This window comes from Amblyomma maculatum, chromosome 1, assembly GCF_055883805.1.
Source record: "Amblyomma maculatum isolate TAMU_Amacu chromosome 1, ASM5588380v1, whole genome shotgun sequence".
NCBI classification, from domain to species: domain Eukaryota; kingdom Metazoa; phylum Arthropoda; class Arachnida; order Ixodida; family Ixodidae; genus Amblyomma; species Amblyomma maculatum.
This window is the reverse complement of record NC_139344.1, coordinates 279308420-279328517: the sequence shown is the minus strand read 5'-3', so window position 1 is coordinate 279328517 and position 20098 is coordinate 279308420. Positions and strand designations below refer to the sequence as shown.

The 20098-nt window shown below is 49.9% G+C and overlaps 1 protein-coding gene across 2 annotated transcripts in view; it reads right to left on the bottom strand.

Moving 5' to 3' along the window:
- The window catches only part of LOC146206650 (rhotekin-2-like), a 215251-nt gene that overhangs the window by 42170 nt on the left and 152983 nt on the right, over positions 1–20098 (bottom strand). For both annotated transcript variants that reach the window (XM_084591415.1, XM_084591416.1), the window contains exons 2-4: positions 10164–10354; positions 6072–6121; positions 4974–5148 (exon numbers count right to left, since the gene is read on the bottom strand). In XM_084591415.1, the coding sequence (XP_084447541.1) occupies positions 4974–5148; positions 6072–6121; positions 10164–10354 (416 nt within the window). The remainder of the gene's footprint in view (positions 1–4973; positions 5149–6071; positions 6122–10163; positions 10355–20098) is intronic.

Here is a 20098-nt window from a genome sequence, read left to right as displayed (position 1 = left end):
GTCTGTAGTTACAAAGTCCACGAAAAGGCCGGACCTCTCTGTAGCTAGCGTGGCGTCAACAACAATCCTTGAAAGCAGGTCTGCTTTTACGTTACTATGCGAGCCAACTACTCCAAGAATTTGCTGAAAATCCCCAGAAAATGGCTGAAAAAGCACAACCAAGCCATGATCACAGGTCTCTGTGCTCTGGGCTTGTGAAGAGTATGCACCTAGATCGACAAATCCTTCAATATTTCCAGTGCTGGTTACCTTGAGATTTTCAGACAGTTTCATTTCGTCAATTAAGATCCCTCCATGCCGGCAATACTCATCCATGCCTTTCGTCTTCTCTGCAACTGCGGCGAGTATTTTCTCGTTAAAACCAAAGCTGCTTTTGTAATGCTTGATGTATTTTAGGAGGCAGCTTTTACTTGGCAGGACCATTACTTTATGTTTTCGGATATGCTCATACAACTTGGGGCTTTTCATTCTCATCACAATTCATTCAAGAAGCCACTCTTGATTGTATTTCATTCCCTGAGTTCCCTTCCTCCTGGAAGCATCAAAGCATAGCCTTACCTGCTGCTGTTGCTTTAAGGGTAAAGCAGAAATGCTTTGCAGCAGGTTTGAATTTGATATAGACGCATTCTCTTCTTTCATTGTTTCCAAGGAGGATCTCAGCTTTTGCACCTTCTTCCTTTCGCGACGAAGCTGCATATTACGTGTCACCAGCTTTTTGGACGCGGTCAGATTATTTTTTGCCCTCATCCTTCGATAGGAGGCTTGATTTAGCAGAAGTTTACGGAAGTATCTGCACTGAAGACATGGTCCTTCACTCTGTGATACACCGAAGCATTTCGCACTGTGCAGCTTGCCTCCATGAATTCTGTACTTGACCTGTCCAGTCTTGGGAAATTTTTCTTCAATCAGGTCCTTCTCCAATCCCGCGCACGAATTCATCTCGTTAACAGAGCGAAGGAGGCCTTCCAAACTTTCAGTGTCAAAAACGTCCACTTTCTTTAGCGATACACCTTGAACAAACACTGAACAGTGGTAGTGGTCTCCATGCGCGGAACACAACACGAGTTTTCTGAAGCACAAGCTATCGTTGTCTGGCGCGCAAACGCTAAATGCGACTGTTTCCGGCACTCCAGCGATAAGGCTTCTCGACCAGTACTTGGTGGGTAGCTTGTCAGGACTAAGATGTTCCAGCTCCCGTAGGTTACATGTGTCATGAGCCGTTGTTGCGCCAGTACTCGCATCGTCAAACGTAGTTGTCTCGTGTCGCGAACCGTCACTTACTTTTCTTTTCTTTCCCATGATTTCTCCACTGGATGTCTTCGACTTTCTCTTCGGGGGTAGTCGTTTGGACAGATAAGTTGGTGTGTTTGGAAACAGCGTTGGTAGAGCATCGTCGCTGAGGCAAGGCCGGCCACGAGGGATCTTCACCACGTTTCCATTCACTACATGAATGTAATCACGTATGATGAATCGTTCATCAAAATGCAGTTCGCACAGTACCGAAGTCTTTTCCAAGGGCTTGTCCGCGCGAGGAATCGCTCTCTGCCACGCTCGAAACCTCTCCTCGTCATCCGGCACAGAAAAAACAGAGGCTTTGTTGTCTTTCTTTCTTGAGGAAACATACCCCGTCGTGCACCCGGGGGCAAAACAGTGAGTCTGGCGCTTTGATTTCGCTGCCATCTGTTATCACTACAGCACACGAACGATTCATAAGACAGACGAGCGAAATGAACACATTTTGCAGTCCGACGAACGAGGTGAGAAGCAGGAAAACGACAGATATCACCGACTGGGCTACTTGCCTTCGCCGCGTTCTCAAACTACGCTAGCCATGCCGGAGAGATCATGCATCTAAGTGACAACTTGCGCGCCACCTGGCGCCGTCATGAACTACTGCTGCCCGCGCCGCGCGCGCCGCCGGCTGCAAAGCTCCCACCTCCCAGCTTCTAGTCACCATACCGTGGGTGTGAGTAAGGGGGGGGGGGGTATCAGGGGGTCTGCGAAAACGTGGTTTGCGCACGAAACGATCGTGCAATAGCGCCATGGAGGAAGGAAAGAACATAGGAGAGGCCCTGACGTCATTTTTTTTTTTTTTTGAAGCAGGCGCGGCCGCGCCGCGACCGGACGCTGCAGCATCTCTCCTCCTCCTTTATCCTTTCTCCGCGACGCTCACGCACCTAGGGCCCTTAGCAACGCTGTTGCTAGTGGCCCGAGTTTTCATAGCAACAACGTCGCTGTTGCTAATGGCCCGACTCGGCTAACCCTAAATTTTCACGTCACTTCCGCCACACTTTCTCCAATGCATTGGGAATAGCAAGGGCCTCTCCTAAGTTGTTTCCTTCCTCCATGAATAGCGCCAACCGAAAGGCGCTCACTTCATAACGTGTGCAAGGCCGATGAGACGAATGAGACGCGGGAGTTCCGCCGAGCTGGGCGTCGACGCACGGTGACGGCACGCCTAACCAATCTAAGGCCTAAGGTGAAAAAATAAAATATTTGAGGTAGGCATACAGCTGCGAGCCGTCTTGAGCATTGTAGGCATTATTTTTGTTTTGCAATTAATTAATTTGTTAATTAAATTATTTTCCTAAACTATTAAATATTGATCTTAGACAAATATGATTTGAAAAGTTGGCGAGCACCTTCAGAAACCCCCCTTCCATTATTTGCGATAAAGAAAGCCAAGTTAAAAAAAAAGCCTGCGAAATACAAAAAAGAAAAATCACATGACTAGCGCGTCCGTGCACCACGATTGTGCTGCAGGGACGGAATGTGGCCCCGTCGCAGTGGCAGGCCAATGTTTGGCAGGCCAAAAAAACCCCATCACAATACGTCTGTGATGGTTTCTTCGCCCGTGTCAGCCAGCCGGCACACGTGACGGTGCAAAAAAAAAAAAAAATGACAGTGGCTGTGCTCAGCTGAGCCCGCTAAGCCTGTTGTGGTCATCTATGTTTAGCCATGAGAGTCACATCCTCTTCTGTTGGTTCCCGCTGACTGAACTCTTGCATAGACCACATCTCGGCGGTTATAGTATGCTCCGTCTATTACGCTCGGCAGTCTGGCATCACTGTTTGGCAAGCCGTTCCTCTCTCTGTTCGGGTCACGGTGTAAGAGTGGCTCGGGTACAGTGTAGCTCGGGTGTAGCTCGGGCATTACTCTCATTCTCGCTTCGCTGCTGTTATGCGCCGCTTTTACGCTCTGCCGGCGGCTGCGTTTCGATTGAGGCGAAACGGAGACGTCCGTGTGCTATGCGATGTCATTGCACGTTACAGATCACCAGGTAGTTTAAATTACTCCGTGGCCCTCCACCCATGGCTCCGCTTTCTCTCTTTCCACTTTCTATCCCACCTTCCTCCCTTCCATTACAGCGCGGGTCAAGTTCAGAGAGCGTGTGACGGATACTGCGCCTTTCCTTTCCTGTGAACCAATTTATTATTATTATTATTATTATTATTATTATTATTATTATTATTATTATTATTATTATTATTATTATTATTATTATTATTATTATTATTATTGCACTCTGCATCTTGGCGTCGCCGCTTGCAAGGCGTTCTTCAGTTTGTGTTTCTTCACATTGTCCTGGCTCGTATCATCTTCGACCCGCTGCGAGGGCACGCCGTTCCGCTTCCTGACGACGTCTCTTGACTAGGAGTTCCTCTCTTTGCTCCGGTGTTTCCGCCGCACGCGTTATCTTCGTTTTTCCTACGTTCAACGGTCAACTGCCAGGCAACAATTCCTCGGCGTCCGACGAGCTGAGATTTTCCATTCTCTTACGCCGCTTAGCAGCGGTATAGTGCTCTAGAATATTAGAAATCCTCCCCATCTCCTCGCACATGCGCAGTAGCGCGCGCCGCTTTTGCTCTAGAAGCGGCTGCGCCGATGGAGTGACGTCACCAGACTCCTGACGTCACCCGGCTCCTCGAAGCTGCCGCAAGCGGCAGCGGCGGTGGCGATGAGGCTCGCCAGCTGCGAGCAGTCACGTCACTCGCTCCTCGAGCATGCGCAGTACGGTCGCTCCAGAACCACGCGAAGCTAGCGAGAGTGCGGCCAGTGTAGCTCACGCTACAAAAGGGGCTGTGGAGACGCAGCTACCGTGGCTGATTTCGTTCGCTCAAACCACGACTGAGAGCAGCACCATCGTGGCACGCAAACGCGCAAATCACAACATCTTTTTTCTGTATTTTGGAGGCTTTCTTTGGAGCTCTGAAGAAAGGACACACGTGAGGCGCTTCCTTTATCGCAAATAATGGAATGAGGGTTTCTGAAGGTGCTCGCCAACTTTTTAAATTACATTTGAATAAGGTCAATATTTAATAATTAAAATTAACCTAACAAATTAATTACAAGACAAAAATTACCTGTGGTACGAAAGACGGCTGTCAGCTGTATGCAACTGGTTTCCACGGCCTACCACAAATATTTTCTTTTTAACGCTTGGTTCAATTTAGCTGAGACACCCGGTAGATTATCTGCAGTCATTATATTATTCAACTGGTTGCTCGTTTAATATACCGCGAAATAAATCGCGTCCTTCGGCGAAAACGATGCAATTTATCAAACATACAAAAATCGAATTTATAACACTGCCGGCAGCTGGAGCAAATGCTGCGCGCGTTTCCGCCAACATCGCTTACTCCTCGGGACGAAGGTGAAATACAGTCCCAGAGCACCCGGGTGTCAATTAACCTAATAAATCTTCCAGTAGTTCCTCGTTACGCGTGGACGCGATAAGCAACGCAAGCGTGGTGAGGCGATTTTGCCAAAGTAAGAAAGGCAAAAGGCCCATCGAGCTATCCGAGTGCTGTATGATAATCTGAATTCGATCAGTCGAGTAGCGAAACCATGAATACACCTCATATTTTGCCTCTGCTACGAATTCTGGGACACGCGTCATCGAAATTAAAATTTAGCACTCGGAAAAAGGAAAATCTCACAGAAGGTATTTCTAGTCAGCTGCCAAGACGTACAACACAATGGTGTCCTCGAAGGAGACATCGGTCATGCTGCGGTCCACGTTGCTGATCATGCCCGTGTCGTAGATCTCGGTGCCGATCTTCAGCAGGCAAAAGACAGCAAACCTGCGGTAGTCACCCTTGTTCTTGAAATGGTCCGTGTCCTTCCAGATCAGTGGCATCCGGATCTCTGCGACAAAGTCCCCACTCATCTCCTGGGACAGCATACGCCGCGGATCGCGTACGTGTGTCAGCTAATAACGTTTGTGAGCCCATGTAGTGCACTGCAGCAATGAGGCCAAAACCCTGAAATTATGAAGCAGTTAAATGCAGCTCGTACTCAGGTGCACGAGTAGCATCTCTCTCGCTCTCTTTCTCTCCAACCACAATGCGGCACAACTCGGTGTCAACCTCAGTGTCGTCGAAGTCGTTTGCGGAATGCAGCTAGCTACATACGGCAGCCTAGAGAAGGGTCACCGCGGTTGTGTTGTGGCTATACTTGCGGTACATTTAACTGAGTGACGGCTTTTGGCGGCTGCCATCACCTGCACCGGCGCTGCGCCGCATGCTGCAGTTGTTTTAGAAAGCCAGTGCACGGCAAAACGAAGAAAATACCATAGATCAGTTGCAATCACGCGTTCCTACAAAAATGTAACATGCTTTCTTGTTAATTATCTGGGGTTTGTATTTATTCTTTTTATGTTATCATTATTGCCCCCAAATGTATTTGAATTAAACCTGCAATTTCATGCAATGACAGGCGCGCATGCGCGATAAAATGGTCTTAATTTAAGTGCCACAATCTTATCTAGCGAAAGGACGTCGTCTAGCAGCGTATACAAATTGACATCCTTTTGAGGACGTGGTGCGCTCAAAACGTCTTGACGGCATCATGTTTGGTACGAGGACGTTTTGTACCATTCGAGGATGTATGTCCTCGGAAGGTTTCACATTGTTTGGGTAACTTTCAGTTCCAGTTAATATGACAACATAAATTTTTCACTATAGCTCTAACAGGTAATCACGCCAGTGAAACGACGCCGCCAGACTGAACACAATGGTTGAGGCGTTGGCTGGCCAGTGGATAAGTGACCGGGCACAAAAGCGGCTCACCTGACACCGCCACACGGGAATGGGACACGTTCAGGGGAAATCCGCCAATGCTGCGAAAAGAACGGCACAAGTTAGGCGCACTGACAATCGATCCTGCGGTACTGCTAGGTCGGAAAAATGTAGAACTGAGCTAAGCATGACCACAAGAAGCAACTTGCCTTTATGACCAATATTTTACAAAAATGCTGCACAGTTTGTTTTTCAGAGGATCCGAAATTTTTATTAGTAGGAACCAGGTTTATTTTAGCCCTAAACCAGTGCACATGACGAGCACGCGTAAATAAAAACGAAAGCATATGCGAAACAGTGTTAATAAAGTGTAAAAAAAAAGTTTTATTCTTGTTTGTTAGCATTTCATGAGGAAAGTTTGGGAAGCTAAAAGCACTTTTAAGACAGCGGCAAAAGTCAACGCGAGCTCATGTTTGTTTATTCATAGCAGTCATGATTATCCCATAAAAAGTGAGAGCATTTCATTTGAAACGGAAGATGCCCTTGCAAAGCTATAGAACTTAAGCTACTTCAAAATGAAGCTGCAGTGACCTTCACGTAAGCTGTTACGAAGTAAACCCATGCACCAAGCAATAGCCAATGTTTCCATCTTTTCGCGCTGTTTAATGTTGAACCTGGGTAAAATTATTGGGTCATTTGTGAACGCACGAGTAATGCTTTCCAGCGAGAAAAAAAAAGTTAATTTTTAATTTAATGGGCAGCTTCCACTTTTTGAATGTCTGCAACTGTTAGTCCGTTCACCTCTCATCTCATCCTTCATAACAGGCAAGGAAACCAGCACGCTTGAACGAAAACCTACTGAATCAAATCTTTTTATTTTTTCGTACAGAGGCATCACCTGAGAGTGAGCGCGCGCCCGGCGCCGCGTGCTACTGCTGCTATCGCCATCGTCATAAGGAGGTAAAAAAAAAAAAAAAGAGCGTGACGTCACACGGTCAACCCAAGTGCCGAGGACGCCGTTCCCTCCACCGGTTTTTCGCTCTCCGATTCTGTCCCCATATTTTGGTGTCGGTATGTCTGCCTTGGCGCAGGATAGCACGGGTAGGGTGGCTAGCCACTTAAGCGCGGGAGCGCGGCTGCCGATTCCTGCGCTGCGCGCGCGGCAAGCAGCGGTAGTAGACATAGCCGCACGCTATCAAGTGAGGACCGACTCGCTCCCTTTTATTTTTTATGACTAGGCCAGGCTTCCGTCTGGCCGGCAGCGCCAACACCTGGTGTTGGCAGCGCCCACCGCACTTTTCTCTTCCACGGCCGGTCTCGAGGGAGAGCGCGAGGGAGAGCGCGCTGCTCCTCTCCCTCGAGACCGGCCGTGTCTCTTCCATGGCTAGCCACCATATCCATGGCCTCCGAAATCACCCCCACGCGCGTTTCTCGGAGGCCATGTCTCTTCTCAGTAGCCTCTCGCCGCCAGGGGAGGTGCGCCGCTGGCGTCACGAAACTTGAGCCACGGCCGGTCTCAAAGGAGAGCGCGCGCTCTCTCCCTCGAGACCAGCCGTGCTTGAGCTTGGGTTCCCTGTCAAAAATGTGGGTGGAGCAAACTACGTCACCCGCCCGCCCTGCTGCTGCGTTTCGATGTGAAGCCGCCTACATGGCTATGGCCGCCTATCCGGGTGACAACTCGCCTGTACAACTTTGAGGACGAACTCCAATTCTGCAAATAAAACGAACCCCTAAAATAAAAATATAAGAAGTTTGATAATGAGAGAACTTAATAAGCAGTCTGCTTCTTACCTGGTGCCTGCCAGAGCCCCTAAACTAGTACCAGGCTAATAAATCTAAATGCTGCAGTTTAGCACAGACAACCCTGGTTATGCAAGCGAGAGCTATGGTATCACCTGGTTAAGCCCGAGGAGGTGGTTAAGCCTCAGTTTAACATCTTTCGCCAGGCGAAGCTCCCGCTCTGGCTGCCCGCTTAGTGCGTTTCCACTTCGATTGCTAAATCCCTCGCACGGTTGCAGACCAGATGACTAGGCTTAACGTCTGCGAGTGCTCACCCTCGAGGACTCCGGTTGACTTGTTTTGCTTATAGCGAGAACTGGATAGACAGCGCACACGAGCATCAAGACAGTGGTCAATGATGAAGAAGAGGTCAATGATGTCAACTAGTGAGATAGTTGAGTAATTTCTGATAATCAACTTTCTAACTATTTAGTTAGGCGCCAGGCTTCAATCACAGATTTCATCCGGCCGCTAGTAATAGAGCTGTTAGTTTTTGTAACTTCGAAAATGAAATTCCTCTCCGCGCTGTGGTCCAACAAATTTTGTCTCTCGCCAAATGACGTACGATTTAAAAAAAATCGCGCTCTAAGGAGGCGCCCAGTAACAGCCATATAGGACTGCAAGCAGAGGAGAAAAGAACAATGGAAATAATAACCGAACGAAAGTGCTAATCAATGGCGCTGGTCACAGAAGGTCATTGAGATGGTCACTGAGATGTTTCTCAGAGCGCAGATTTTTCGAAAACAAGTTGTCTTTTGGCGCGAGATAGTCCCAAGCCACAACGCCGAGCGAAATTGCGTTTTCGAAATGATGAAGACTGATACGGTCACTACTAAATGCCGGCGACAGATCTCTAATTAAAACCAGGCGCCAAAATGTAAGTTAAAAAAATTACTTACCCGGAATTAGTCAACCAGCTTATTAGTTAACATCTTTCACATTTTTTTAAGTCCTTCAACGTTGGTATTACGGCGCTGCAGAAGCCGTCTTCATACCTCAAAAAGCCTATTTTTAAAAATTGGTGACCGGCTTCTTGAAACACCTTGTGAGTAAACGTTTACAGAGTTTGCCCGTAAAAACTGTGATGGTCAAATATTTAGGGGAATCCCCCAAGGTGGCTCAGATTCATTAATAAGGGAGTAATTACTCACTGACATCCACCTAAGCGCAGCCATACTACGAAGTTTCTGAGAAAGCTGTATAGCTTTCCTTTGCAGTCGTATGACTGCGCTTGGGTGTATATCAATGAGTAATTACTCCCTTATTAAAAAAAGACTGCGATAGATGCGTCAGTGCTGTTAGGGAAGGTGGATCGCGCAGTAAGGCATTATGTATTTGACATAGCTCGAAAGTTATACGGTTATTATTCGTTTTATTTTATATGTGACTGACGTCGAAGGTGAACGCAGTTCTTAAATTTCCGAATCGGCAATGTGGTTAGAAATATCGACACTCAAAAATAAAAAAGCTGAAAGCTCGCTGAGTTGGCTTTAATTCCCACATCAACAGCAGCCAACCCGAAGAAACATGCAACCGTGTAGGACTTCGCGAGACGAGCAAAAGCAGATCTATAGAGGCGCCACGGAAAGAACAATCAATCACCCTCTGCATCGCTGCAGCAGACGCGTAGCAGAAGTAAAAGCGGGCGATGGACATCGCAGTCACAACGCCGTTCGAATATGATGATGGAAAATAGCGCGAAAGTACACGAAGGACGGAAGGAAGTAATACACGGACTGGCAGTTGCGAGTTAGCGCTTGTCCGTGTCTTACTTCCTTCCGTCCTTCGTGTATCTTCGCGCTATTTTCAATCATGAATGTTAACCAACTCGCCCAACTTTCGGCATTACTTGCCGTTCGAACAGATGGTCTGATCAACTGCGCAATGGTAAAAACGCTTAGCCACAGGATGGCTACTAAAACTCGTCACGACGGACTCGAAAAATCTATGCCGCAACCACAGAAGAGGTAATCTGTATCTTAGGTCTCTCTCTCTCTCTCTCTCTGTCTCTCTCTCTCTCTCTCTCTCTCTCTCTCTCTCTCTCTCTTTCTCTCTCTCTCTCTCTCCCCACATACACACACACACACACACAAATAGCCACAGTCGTTTGGTTTCCGGCCCATCCGCAGCCCCTGCAATCACCAGAAGGAAACGAAGCCGCCAAGCATACTGCAGTTCTTTATTGGGCGTCTCTCCCAGATGACAGGGCAGAGTGTTATATGCCGACTATTTGGCATGTAGTACTTTAGAACAGCTAGGCAAACATGCCCCACGTCACACAAAACGCACACTTTCCCGAAGCCACCATGTGGAGAGGTAGCTGCACAGGACCTTATTGGTCAGGACCAAAGAGCCTCCACTCACGGCTGCTTGGGACGGTCGGCGGTCTTGCGGCGCTGCAATTCGGCCAAGTAGGCGGCCATCCGCTCGTTGGAGGTGAGCAGAGACTTGGCTGCCTCGAGGCTCTGCGGCCGGTGCTGGCACACGGCCAGCAGCTTGGTCGTGCCCTCGCGCATCTTGATCTCCAGGTCAATCTTCTGCTCCAGGTCATATTCCTGCAAAACAAAGGAGAGCTTATGCGGACTGTTTCCTCGCACAAGGGTCGAAATCCCCAACGAAAGATCCGACCCATGAAGAAACCAGTATATACCGTAGCTACATCACCATCAATTGAACGGAAATTGTTACTGGCGGAGATGAAATTAGCATGACAGTAGGTCCATAAAAAATGAGGACAAACGTAGACATCAAGAAGAAGAAAACAGTTGGCAATGTGGACGTTACACAGAAGCGTTCAAATTAAATTGCGCTGACCTTTTTTTTTTGTTTGCTGAATTGAGCAGCAATGCTACTGGAACAGCACTACTATCCTTCTGAGGCTTAGGTTTGAGTAGCGCTGAGACGACCGCATGCAACCATAGAGTAAAATAACGAGCACCGTTCAGCAGCCTTGGCGAAATGGCTGCGGTTAACCTCGACGAGGTAAGATATCAGCATTATTTTTGTTGTGAAAACATTATTTCGCGGGGTAATCCGGAAAAACAGGAGGTTCCTGCGAAGACTTGGCTTTTGATATTTGAGCGCCCGCCAATTTGACAGACAATGCCAGCTCGGGCTTCGCCACTGAGATGGGAGGGTGACATCGGAATGCAGGACCCTTTGGATCCCGGCTTAAACACGCTGCCATAGAGGCTACGCAGACACCTGTCGTATGGCCTACTTAAAATGGAGATATCTACGTCTTGCATATCTGGCGACCTACTACTGTATGCAATTTGTCATCTATACCCACTACACGGCGAAGACATCTCCCATATTTCTCAAATTAACCCGTTCCTGTGCTAGCTGCATCCACTTGACCCGTGCGAACTTCTTAACCTCATCCGCCCACCTAACTTTCTGCCGTCCCCTGCTACGCTTTCCTTCCCTTGGAATCCAGTTGTTACCCCCTAAGCGACCATCGGTTATCCTCTCTTCGCACTACATGTCCTGCCCATGCCCATTTCTTCTTGATTTTCACTAGAATGTCGGTAACTTGAGTTATTTCTCTGACCCACTCTGCACGCTTCCTATCTCTTAATGTTACCCCTACCATTTTTCGTTCCAAAGCCCTCTGCGTTGTCCTCAACTTAAGTAGAACCCTCTTCGCTAACCTTCACGTTTCCGCCCCATAGGTTAGTACAGGTTGTATATTTTCCTCTTGAGCGATACCGGTAAGCTGCTAGTCATGATTTGCGAGTGTTTGCCAAATGCGCTCCATCCCAATCTTATTCTTCTTGTTATTTTCTTTTCATGGTCCGGATCTTAGTAAAAGTGCATGAACGTGAAAAATGGGACCCGCTGAAGATGTGGCGTCATACCTTTTAGAGGCGGAGCTAAGATGTCAACCTAGTTTAAGAGACGTGAACAGCGGGCGTGAACACAGGACGGCCCCGCCGTGGTGGTGCAGTGGTTAGGGCGCTCGACTACTGTGCCCGAGGCGCGGGATCCCAGCCGCGGCGGCAGCTTTTCGATGGAGGCGAAAAGCAAGGCGCCTGTGTGCTGTGCGACGTTAGTGCACGTGTTAAAGAACCCCAGGTGGTACAAATTTCCGGAGCCCCTCACTACGGCGTTTCTCATAGCCCGAGTCGCTTTGGGACGTTAAACCCCACAAACAAACAAAAAAAATGATGATGGGGCAACCTCATCTATATAACTACAATCTACTAAGATAAAGTACGTCAAACCAGTGCTTCCGAACGTTATGCTAGGTTTAGCCACATTAAACATCTGCAGTTTTTTTTTTTTTCCTGTGGATGTGTGTTACCGAAGCGACTGGCCTATAAGGCAGCAGACATGTAATGGCAAGCAGAGGCCTACCTTTTTGGGTTCCATCTTAATGTCCGTGAGAGCAAATGTGCAAAGTTCAGCTCCAAGTCATTTGGATCGATGCAGGTAAAACGCCAAGCACACCCTCAACGCCCCCTGTGATCTAGTCAGTCATTTTCGAGAATGAAGAAGTCGCACTTTTAGACCACGAAACTGAATGTCCGTTTATGGAAAGCCAGGCAGTGGGAAGTAACAATGACGCTGTTGCGGCGCAGAATTCTGGGCTTGAATTTATATTCATTCAGATGGTGGGTGGACCTCAACAAACCTATGTGCATCATGCGGAGAAGTGGAATCCATAGAACATTTTTTCCTCTCATGCCGGCTGTTCACACTTCAGAGGAGGACATACCTGGAGATCCCCCTCTCTAGGTTAAGACTCCCCTTGTCTCTACCCGTTATACTGCCGTTAGATGCGAGTGCCAAGGGAGTTAGTTGCGTTGGACACTGTTTGTGGAATTATACCCGACTATATTATAGCAACTGGTAGGTTAATCTGTTAACCCATTTCGAAATTCTTCCAGGTTATTTTTTCCATCAAAATTATTGATTTTTAGTTTTTTTTTATATCCACAATTCTTATAGCTGCATTTTTATAATTCTTTACGATCTCGCTTTGCGGCAAGCTTGTGCCTGTAATTGAGTTTGAGGATACCACCACACCTAGGCCAACCCGTAATTGATAGAATCCAGTACAACAAGACCACCTTCTTTATCCGAAATGTACAGCTTGAATTCCTTGCTCTTCAGTTCTTTAATTGCTGTTTCAAATCGCAAATTGCATCTTCCACGTCCTTTTGTGCGGTTCAAAAGGTCAATCCCTTTGTGTCCTACAATGGCAAGCTTCCCTGCGGCGTCAATCTTAAGAGGAAGAGCAAACTTACGCCCATGTTCTAACACTTCCGTTGCATTGGCAGATAACTGTACATTACCTACAGTAATGTAAAAATTGTAAGACATGACTCAGAAAAAGCTGATGAAGAAGGGGCCAGCTGAATTGTAGCTGAAGGGATTGACCTTTTGAACCGCACAAAAGGACGTGGAAGATGCAAGTTGCGATTTGAAACAGTAATTAAAGAACTGAAGAGCAAGGAATTCAAGCTGTGCCTTTCGGATAAAGAAGGTGGTTTTGTTGTATTGAATTCTATCAATTACGGAGTAAAGGCTCTGGCGGCCATGAAAAAACTTTCGAAAATTGGTCAACCCCCCATGATGTGTGCGTGCCATTTTTCAAAGAGGCCAACAACAACAACAACGATATGCGTGCGCATGCGCTATTCTAAACGGTGTGCCAGATGAGGACATCGGAAACCAGACATCCGCGCTAAAGGGGCAATTTGACCACACACCATTTACGAACCAGGCTCCTAATACGCGTACATAGGGAAAACTCCACGCAGACTTTCCACCTGGCGGAAAGCTACAGCACACAGCACAGCTGTGCAGGCATAAGGCGAAAGAGCTGTCTGAACTACCGCAAACCGTTGGCGCTGCTTCCACAGTGCTAGCTCAAGGTATCTCAAGTGCTACGCTGGCTTGGTCATCCTCGTTGGCCGATAGGTGAACGCGGAAGTCGCAACGTCGAAAACTGATAACACACACCTCTCCCCGTTTCACTGAAAGAGTGGCGCAGAACGATCGCTGAAATGGAGGCACCTGAAGCAGGAATAGTACACCGCAGAAGGAACGCGCTGGATCCGGTACCGCATCCAAAGCTACAGAGAGCGTTTCATTCGAGTGGAACAGACAAGCGACCATGAGGTGTGCTGCTGAGCCCCATGGTCATCGCGAGCCACGCGCATGCCTGGACGATGCTGCGTGGAGGCGGTCGCGCTGAAGCGTGATGCGGCGGCCTCCGCTGGCCGCTTTGTTGCTGTGTCTGCTGGTGGTGCATGCGCAAGACCCTACGAAGAAGCCTGACGAGGGCGGCGACAAAGCCAAGCCGGCGGGTGGCGGCGATGGCGGAGGCGGAAGCGGAGGCGGAGGCAGCTTCGCGCTGCAGCCATCAGGCGTCACGGTGCCTGTGTGGAGTGACATCGGCCGCTCGGTGCTCACCATGTTCGCCGGCGATCCAGGGGACGGAGGCAAGTTCGCCAAAGAAGCACTGGACAGCCCCGGCATGGGAGGCATTCGAGGCGCGCTCGCCAGCCAGCAGGGCTTGATGGGTATCTTCACGTGGATCAGCTGGTTGCTGTTCTTGGCCGTGACTGCCGGAGGGCTGGGACTAGTTGGCGCGCGCTTCGCCAAAAAATGTGGTGGCGAGCGATTGCAGATCATCTCGCCAGAGTATGACGACTACTACCAGTACTACTGCATGGCGGTGTCTCTCACCGGCGTGGCACTCATGATAACCGCAGTGGCGCTCTTCCTCAACAAGTCTGACATGGGTTCGGCAATAAACGACGGCTACGACCACTACACAGCTGCCGTCGGTCTGCTGAAGGGCGTTTCAGCCGCAGGCGGAGGCGGCGGTGACAAAGACAAAGACAAGGACAAACCGGAGACTCCGTCGGCCAGGCTCCGGGGCATAGTGGACACGCTCAACGCACGATTCCGCGACGACTTCGGCGAGTTTTTGAAGCGACGCGTGGCTATGGACTCCGGGCTTCCTTCGCGCAGCGTGCTGTCAGAGTGCAGCCACGACGCGCGCTCGCTCGCACACTCGCTGTCGACCGCGGGCCAGCGCAGCCTGTCCGCGCTATTGACAGCCGTGGGGCGCCGCTGCGGAAAGTTGGAGCGCTCGCGAATGCTTGCCTACGGCCACTTGGCTCGCGCCGTCGAGGATGCCACTGTGGCGGAGCGCAAGCACCTGCTGCGAAAGGTGCGCAGGGCGCTAGAGAGTGCCGAACGGCGAGCGCGCATAATGGAGCAGAGCGGAGGCGGCGTAGACGCTGCCATCGGCAAGCTAGCCAGCTACGAGAGCGACGGCGGCGTGGTGAGCTGGATGAGCTTCCTCACGGGAATCCCCATGCTCGTGGTGGTGGTGATCGCACTGGTGGCGCCCATCGTGGCTATCGCCGGTATGGGAGTCGCGGCTCAGGACCACGACTTGCGGCCCACAGTGCGCTCACCGCAGTCCAACACGGGAGGCCTGATGCTCGTGTACAGTGCCGCAGCCGGACTAGTCTGCCTCATTGTATCTTCGTTCATCGCCACCCAGCTGTACGTAGTCGCCGGCGCCGGAGAAGTGTACATCTGCGACCCGTTTCGCTCCAAGAACTTCAAGGTGCTCGACCAAATGGCGTACGCGCTGTGGCCCGGCGACCAGCGCGGTGGTGGCTGGGCCGGCTTCATCCCCAGCGAGATCCTGAGCAAGTGCCAGCGGGGCGGCTCAGTATCGGAGCTGCAGGCGCCGGACTGGGCCGGCGTCGCCAAGGGCGGAGGCAACGACACCAAAAAGGAAGAGAAGAAGGAAGAAGGCCCCCCGAAGCCGCCCGCGCGGCTCCGGCTCAACGCGGAGCTGTTGCGCAACGCGAGCGTCGCGCGCGACTCCGGTGCCGCGGTGCGTGCTCTGGTGAGCGCCCTGGGCCAGCTCCAGCGGCCGCCGGCGATACGTGCCGCCGCTGATCAGCTGTCACGCAAGTGGCGGCCCCTGGTCAAGGGCAACCAGAGCGACCCGCTGACCAGCTCAGTGAGTCGCTACTACGGCGAATACATGGGCGACGCCGAGAGAAGGCTGCGCTGGGCCAGCGCCCAGATAGCCGAGCAGGGCGGGGGCGGCTGTGAGCCGGCCTTCCAGACACTGAACGCGGCGCTGCTGCTGTTCTGCGACACCTTCGTGGCCGGCGCAGAGGGCTACTGGCTGGCGCACGTGCTTGCCTTCGTGCTGCTTCTGTGTTTCGGCCCCATCTGTCTGGGCATGGCCAATCACTTCCTCATCATGGAAAACTACGTCTACCATGGCTTCGACGAAAAGAAGGTCAAGCGGCGCGAAGAGCGCGAGCGCTTGGGCCTCGTCAAGAAGAAGAAGAAGAAGAAGAAAAAGAAGAAGAAGGAGGAGGAGGAGGACTCTTCCGTCAGCGAGTTGAGCGAGGGCGACGACAGCTCAGAGTCCAGCTGATCCCACTCTGTCAGACAACAGTCAAGGGCGAAGCATTCTGGGCGGACTTGTTGCACTGATCTACGCGTGCTGAAACTTGTCCTCCGCCTGGCACGGACGGCCATTCGCCACTCTTTCCCTTTGTTACCGAGATGTATTTTTTTTTTTTCCTGTGTACGTGTGGTGACGAAAAGAATCTGTCAAACCGATAGTCGGCTGTTAAGGTAAGCATTTGCCTACCTCGACTGCGCCACAAAGTTGCAAGATAGCTTAGAGGTCGTTGTTTTACAAAACAGGTATACGATTACTTCCAAAGCACAAGCAATGGCGCGCACCGATTTCGCGTTGTTTGCCTTTCAGCTGATTTCGTCCTACATGCTAGCGAACTTCTTTCTTTATTTCGGGTTGTTTAAGGTGCGGGGATGCTTATAGCCAGTGAACACGCCAACTTTATTCGTGGACGGCGTTCCCGAGTTTACGCACTCTCATAGCTGGGAAACGTAAACGCAAAAGGGCAATGTAAAGTTGTGGTTACACGTTCTATAGAAATGCGTATTCCGACCGGTAACTGTCGCAGATGGGTAACCATTTCAAGCGCTCGAAGATGTCGAGGTTCTAAAACTCGCATAACGGCTCCGAGCCTCACTCTGGCTTTATGATGTGGGGGAAAATGACGACGATAGCGAAGAAGTCTGCGGTTCTACTGCAGAGCCAGGAAGAGGATGGAGACTGGCATCTGTCTGCGTGCACCATAGCGATCCCGCACTCTCTCTCCAACCTCCCCTGCCCAAAACCGAACAATACAAACTGTATAATATAAAAAAGGCAAAGCGGTGCAGTGAATGTCCAAGGCGCAACCGTCACGCCCCCTCGGAGCCTGCCCACTGTCCGGACCCGTTTCGAACGTTACTGGCTCGGAAATATACCTTCGAGCGATTCGCCTTAACGAGATGCGGGTTCGAAAATTTTCCGGTGACTCTAGTCTAAGCGAACCTGAAGCGCCCGCGGCGACCCTAAGAGCACATGCAGCTTCGGTACGCGATCAGTTTGGATGAAAGACGCAACTGAATGAGGACATCTTTGAAGGATGCCTAGCGGAGCCAGGCTTCTCTGGCGTCGATGCAGGGCAGGAAGCGGCCGCCGGTGGGAGCCGTTTATCAGCAGTCGCCCCGAACGGCCTCTCTCGGCTGTTTTTGTTTCCGCGATGCGGTGGCCCAGTTTGCGCAACATCCCGCAGACGCTTCCGATGCACGACGTCGTTTATTTTAACGCGCAGCTCGAGCTGCGCGTCAAGTGTTTGCCTTTCGGCAATGGTCAGAGACTTCCGTTCGAGGATGAAACAAATCAGAAGGGGAGGATGCGAGCAGGCGCGCTCCTCACGCATGAATGGCGACAGTGCCGCAGGAATGGCAATACTTTACGTTTTTCGGTAATTTCTACAGCATAATGTATTTCCGGCCTAGAAATGTAGTAGTGCAATGAATTACTTTGTAATTTCCAACAAAATTAATTGCTTCGGTATTCATAAAGACGCACAACAGGTGCTGGAGGTATCTCGTAAGCACGACAGGGTGCCTCAAAAGCAGTAGCGAGGCGCAGGATGAAGGGTGTCGCGTGCAGATGGACATTGCCAAGAGCAAGTTCTCGGTGTCGATTACTGGTACTGTACAGTAAATAACGTGCCGTAGAGGCTTTAAACCGCGGACAGCAAGGCGATGGAATTAGTGCTAGTTTCTGCCTTCAGTGCACTATATGTTATCTCTGTGATGGTCCGATCTAAAAGGGGCGAAGAAATTAGTGAAGACCAAAAATATGCGCATATATTTTTAAGAGTGCTTCACAGAGAGCCGTCGTGAGCAGAGTATCGCCCAGGTGCAGCGACTAGATGACACACCGAACGATTAACTTCACCGCCAGATGAAAAGCGAAGTCTGCAATTTTGCGATTTTTCAGTGGCTTTACGTATACAACTTTAAGAGCAGTCATTTACGCCAGAAAATCGGCTATTTCTCGCTGCCAAGAAGGCAGCTAATTATAACGTAAGTAATTACTTTTCTGTGAGCAGTAACTGATTTTGAATGTATATAAATCTGCGCGATTTTGAGAAAATCAACTGTTAATGTAACTTGATTATACTTTTCAAGAGTAATTTTGCCATGTAAGAACAAACAAAAAAATAAAACTCAAGGAAATGTGCACCACCACCTAGCTACGTAAGAAGAGAAATGGAGTGGCAGATTAGAGTCCGCGAACTATCACCACGCGAGTCGACAGTTGCGTGCAGGTCTCGGAAGCTGAAAGTCGCTGGTCTACAAAGACACGCACTCCTTGGGTCATCATATTCGCTCTTACAGGAGTAACCAGGCACTTTTTTTAAGGGAGAGGTTTAGCGCAACCGATTTACACATCCAACTTACGAGGAGGCATATTTCATTACAGCTGTGTAGCATGTTCCTTGAATGGGCAAAAAAAAAAACAATGCTGCAACATGGCAGTACTGAGGCTTTCACGGTGCGTACGAAACAGCATACAGCGACAAATGGTCGAATTTCCTCCAAACCCCTCGGTATTTAAAGACATAATTGGAGGTCATAATACGTTAAGAACAGTCTCCTCGGTGTCTTCTGAAAGATGGTCACACGAGCGTATGTCACCGTGTCAAACAATAGAGTTTTTCCAGCACGTAACAAATGACGATCCACTGGCACACCACCAACAGTACGAATATGCATACAGCAAATGAGGCGTGAAAAGAAATGGACACCAATGGACAGAAATGGCAGGACATGCAGAGCGAAGAAAAGGCACCCGATGATCGCTTGAAAAGGATCCCTGGAGCGAGTCACGCGGGCTTTGGAAAAGGTGGCCGCGAAAGACGGGAATAGTGGGAGATGATGGTAAACCGCCAAGGACCGACAAAAGGTTTGGCTCTCTCATCGCTTTGATTTTTTTTTTATTTGTTGCGTCGTCCAAATGTGTTCTTTGAACTGTAGGTTCACACTTCTGGAAGTTCTTTTCAATAGAGCGTCATTATCCTTACAGGTACAAGGTTGTACGCCCCACCGCTTGAGATGATTTCGTGCTTCGCGGGGAGATGCGGCACCGAAGACGACGGCGACCAATGTACGCGACCCACTTCGTAGATCACCCGCACTGCGTCAATGTGCCTCAATTCGAAAACGCCAGACTCAAAAGTGTCCGCACGTGAGGATATATTTGGCCAGTCACGAAGCGTTGTCTACTAAACGTGCGAGTAGACATCTTTATGCCGGAAAAACCGAACAAGAAGCGCGCATTTCGAGCTGCAAGAATAAAAAATCGAGCGATTCAGAGTGCCCCGAAATGACAAGTCGATAGGCAGAGAATGCGCGCCTGATAGTTGCTCCAACAAGATGCAGTTAGACCGGCCATGTGACTGACGGGATCCATCGGAGGACGACGACCGCGTTACCGGCCGCGATACCGTAAAAAAAAACGGCAGCCATTTATTACGAATGTGCGCAGGGAGAACCGCGTCTTCCCTGATTCTAAACTGGCGCGGTTGCACGCTTTTCCAATGCACGTGGTTGCAATGAGCTTTAAGTGCGCGAGATGTGTCGCGTAGTCGCGCGCTGTGCGGAGGATGAAGCCCCTGCTGAGCAACACCCGCAGCCTGAAATGCTACGTGAAGCGGCTTGTTTCTCCCGGCGCTGACACATAACGTACGAACGCAAGGTGCTTGCAGCTTCAGCAAGTGCACAAGCGCCCATCCCATAGCGCACGTGTCCACTACGAAGATCAGGCAAATGAGTTTCACGAAACAGGTTGCGCCGTCTGGCGGCTAAATAAAAAATGCTTGAAGGCGCTGGCCTCGCTTTGCTGCCGTTTTGTATCCGAGAGTGGCTTCCCATTT